The sequence below is a fragment of the Echinops telfairi genome, unplaced genomic scaffold (assembly GCF_000313985.2).
Source record: "Echinops telfairi isolate 266 unplaced genomic scaffold, ASM31398v2 ScPeMD7_7417;HRSCAF=8455, whole genome shotgun sequence".
Classification (NCBI taxonomy): domain Eukaryota; kingdom Metazoa; phylum Chordata; class Mammalia; order Afrosoricida; family Tenrecidae; genus Echinops; species Echinops telfairi.
In genome coordinates, this window is record NW_022111317.1 from 1,348,464 (window position 1) to 1,352,115 (window position 3,652).

General features: G+C 60.2%; 1 protein-coding gene across 9 annotated transcripts in view; it reads right to left on the reverse strand.

The window, feature by feature from the left end:
- Nucleotides 1-1,883: 1,883 nt before the first annotated feature.
- Nucleotides 1,884-3,652, reverse strand: part of PPFIA1 (PTPRF interacting protein alpha 1) — a 67,787-nt gene continuing 66,018 nt past the window's right edge. For 3 of the 9 annotated variants that reach the window (XM_045297116.1, XM_045297114.1, XM_045297120.1), the window contains 2 exons: nucleotides 3,240-3,310; nucleotides 1,884-2,779 (listed from right to left, as the gene is read on the reverse strand). In XM_045297116.1, coding sequence (XP_045153051.1) covers nucleotides 3,252-3,310 — 59 coding nt within the window. In that variant the 3' untranslated portion in view covers nucleotides 1,884-2,779; nucleotides 3,240-3,251. The remainder of the gene's footprint in view (nucleotides 2,780-3,239; nucleotides 3,311-3,652) is intronic. The other 6 variants (XM_045297121.1, XM_045297118.1, XM_045297115.1 and 3 more) reach the window with 3 other exon arrangements.

Below are 3,652 nucleotides of genomic sequence, written 5' to 3' on the forward strand. Positions count from 1 at the left end.
GCAGCTCACAGTCAGGTGCAGACCCGGCAGCCACTCTTCAGGAGAAAGATGAAACCCTACATAGGCTCAGTATGAGTGGGAATCACCGGATCGCTCTGTGTGTGTGTGTGTGTGTGTGTGGTATGTGTGTGCACTTGGAATGGACCCCATGGCAGTGAGTGTGTGGGTGCGCGTGCAAGCGTGCATGCTGTGCACTTGCCTTAAGGAGCCTTGGTGTTGCAGCAGCTAAGCGCTTAGCTGCTAATGGAAAGGTTGGAGGTTCAAATCCAGCCAGAGGCCTGGCACCCAAGGGCCAATCAGGGGATGGAGGGTGCAAATGCACTTGAGTGAAGCCCCAAATCCCAACCCCAAGCACCCTATTGGGCAGCCCACTCAGTCAAGGAGACCGTGTGTGCAGAGGGAGGAGAGCTGCACAGCTCGTGTTTCCAGGCTGTCCGTCTCTGCATACAAGAAGACAGCTCCATCCTTCTCCCCAGTGGCTGGTAGGACTGAACCGCTGACCTTTCAGCTGGCAGCTGAGCACTGGGTCTGCTGCATACCTGGGCTGGGCAGGGCAGTTCCGCATACTCCCTCCGGGCTCACCTGCCCTTGGAGCCACCCCCATTTCAGGTCAAGGGTCATCTGAATATCTAATTCTTCCGCTTTCTTGTCTCAGGCCCATCCCTAGCAGGAGTCCCAGCACAGGGACCAGTGCCAGGGCCCTCATCTCCTCCCTGGGGACTAGCGGTTGGGATTCGCCCGCGCAGACCCTGGGCACCTGTGTACAGGGGTGTGTGATATGCCAGCCTCACACAGGGCCTGGAGGAGGGCACCCTTTGGGGTCCCTGGGATAAAGCCGCAACCTCGCCGGCCACTCATTTCCCCAAGGAAATGAGAAAACGAGAGGGATGAAATGAAATGATGCTTCGTGGCAGGTGACGCAAGAAGCTGCCAGGTGGTGGTAGAAACCCTGGATCCCGCCTCCAGCCCACCCTCCACACTTTCCCAGAAACCGCTATGGTTCCCCGGAAACTCATCCTGAGCGAGAGCAAGCTCCAAGTGGCCTCAGCAAAACCCAAACCCACAGCTCCCCTGGTGCGCCTGCGCACGCGGCACGGGCCTGGAAGAAGGCGGGACGGTGGGGGTCTCCGACCTAAGTCAGAGGTGGGTGGGATGGTCCCGACAAAGCCTCAAGAAAGGTGGGGAGGGACGTGGGGTGGAGGCACCCCTCAATGACCGCCCTAAAGGCACAGGGCCGTCTGTGGGCCAAGCCGGAGGAGCAGGAGGCACGAAGGCTGGGGCGGACCATGGCTACAGGTGCAGGCAGGCTGCTGCGGGCCCCTGCGGGGGAGGGGGGGGCGGGGGCGGCTTCCCAAGGACCTTTGGTGCGGCCCAGTCCAGCACTGTCCTGGGACCAGTTCTTGTTTGAGTCCACAGGCCCGGGGCCCCTCCTTGCCTGGCAGGTGGCCTAGGTCTTCGGGTCAGAGGTCCGGGGACATCTGAACCCCTTTTCATGCTGGCCACCCTGCCTCCAGCCTGGATGCCACGCCCACTGCCCCTGAGTTGGCATCCCCCCACCCCTTGAGGCGTGGGGGTGGGGGGGACTTCCAGGCTCCTGGGTGCCCCCTTCGGGGGCCTGGAGGGAGATGTCTGGGGCCCCTCACGGCTTGCTCTTCAGGTCTTTTTGTTGGCAGTGGAAAATGCTTCAGTACTTTATTGAAAGACAACAATAAATAATACTGTGATAAAAATAGTTCAAAAGTAGACTGTACATACTTTGTTACATAATCGGGAAGTTCACAAAAAGATTAGTAGAAAAACGGAGCCGTAACAAGGACTTGCAGGATACGAGCCAGCGCGCGAGCAGCGAGGCCAGCCTGCAGGGGCCGGGCAGGCCAGGCCACAGGCACGCGCCCGTGCACCGCGCTGCCCCAGTGGGGTGCTGCCACTGGGGTGTAGGGACCGGAATGGGGCGCGGAGCCTGGACTGCAGTCGGTGCACGCTGGCGAGGTAAGGCGTGGTGAGGGCGCTCGCGGCGGGGGCGGGGTTGGTCCTCTGTGAGCAGGGGCGCCCGCCTCCGCGGCAGAGCTGGGGGAAGGCACAGGAGGCTGCACAGCCACCGCCGCGACCCACCCAGGCCCTGCCGGTCGGCGACGGTGTGCCAGTGAAGTGCTTGGAGCAGGTGCCAGTCTTCCTGGGTGCAGGCGGGCAGGCCACCCACACGGGAATGCAGACGGAGAACGAGTTCCGCTCGTTGGCTCATAAAGGCCTGGGGAAGGTCAGTCTGCAAGGTACGGCTGCAGGAGGCTGTGAAAGTGATTGTGGGGCGCTAGCTGGCCTGCCGGAGGGCGACCCCGAAGGCGGTGTCAGGGTCCAGAGAGACGCAGCAGAATCCTCTCCGTGGGCTCAGCTTATTATTAAAATTTCAAACAGGGACGATCACAATACAAAAGCCCTACCCGTCTGCAGGATGTTTAGACAGGCATCACAGTACATTCCTTTGCAGACGAGGATTGAGTACAAGGACAGGACGATGGGAAAGGTAATGCAGAGTGGAAGTCCACGGAAAAGTCAGTCACCGTATAAATGAAGACTCGTAAGTTACATAAATATAAGAAACATTAAATTCTAAAATAGTTTCTCTATGGTATTCTTGAATTTCTCACTAATTAAAAACTCTGTAATAAAATATCTTCGGTCCATATAACACGTATCAACAGATTCGAGGGGCCGTGGGGTCCTGCTCGGGTCGGCGGGCTCGAGGACGCCGCGTGTCATCGGTAGAAGTAGTGTGGGTAGACTGCAAGACAGAAGCAGACAGAAGAGGCTCTCAGTGGGGCTACCTGGCTCCGTGCAACCTGCAGCTGCCCAGAAGGGCCAGGGTGACTCCATGCCTCTATCTGAAAACCAGGCTCCGGAAGGGGCTGGGCTGCTGGCACCCAGCGAGGGCACAGCCTCACACCTGGTGCATCTGTGGTACAACAACCATGCCTGGGAGGAGACAGCATGCCAGCCAGCGTCAAAGCAGAGGGCTTCAGCTCAGAGACAGGCGCCGAGTCTGCATCCTTTACTGCCATGCTCTGGCCCCACCACCAAGACAGAGAGGCACAGAGACAGAGGTGTCTGCAGAATCCTTGTCCCCAGCAGCCGTGATCTGTGTGCTGGGCTGAGCCACCGAGGGAGCAGCCGGGTGGTGTCCTTGGCAGCTTCCACCTTGCCTGGCACCAGTTGGTGGGCCCGGGGCCAGGTGCTCTACTCACCGAGGGCGGGCATTAGCAGGAGTAGGTCCGCACGGTGGCCGAGTCCAGCCTCTGTGTCCCCGACACGTCGCCTGTCCCGACAGCGCAGGGGAGCATGCAGAGCACAGCGTGCAGTTAGTTCACACGGGGTACAGATTCCCCTGGCCCCCCGGTGGGGGAGGGGGAGCCCAGTCCCGGGCTCTGGGCCTGAGGGTCGCCTGCCTGGGGCTGGTCCCTTCTCTCCCAGGAAGCCTGGGCTGCCGGGGGCAGAGTCTAAGCCGCAGTGTTTTGGGTTCTGGATGGATGATGTAAAACGGCCCCCAAACACGCCTGTATTCTCACCACTGGGGTGAGGGCGGAGCTGCTCCCCTAGAGGTTCACAGGGTGCTGGGCAGCTCCTCGGAGCTAAACACTGCCCTGGGGGTGAGTGCGAA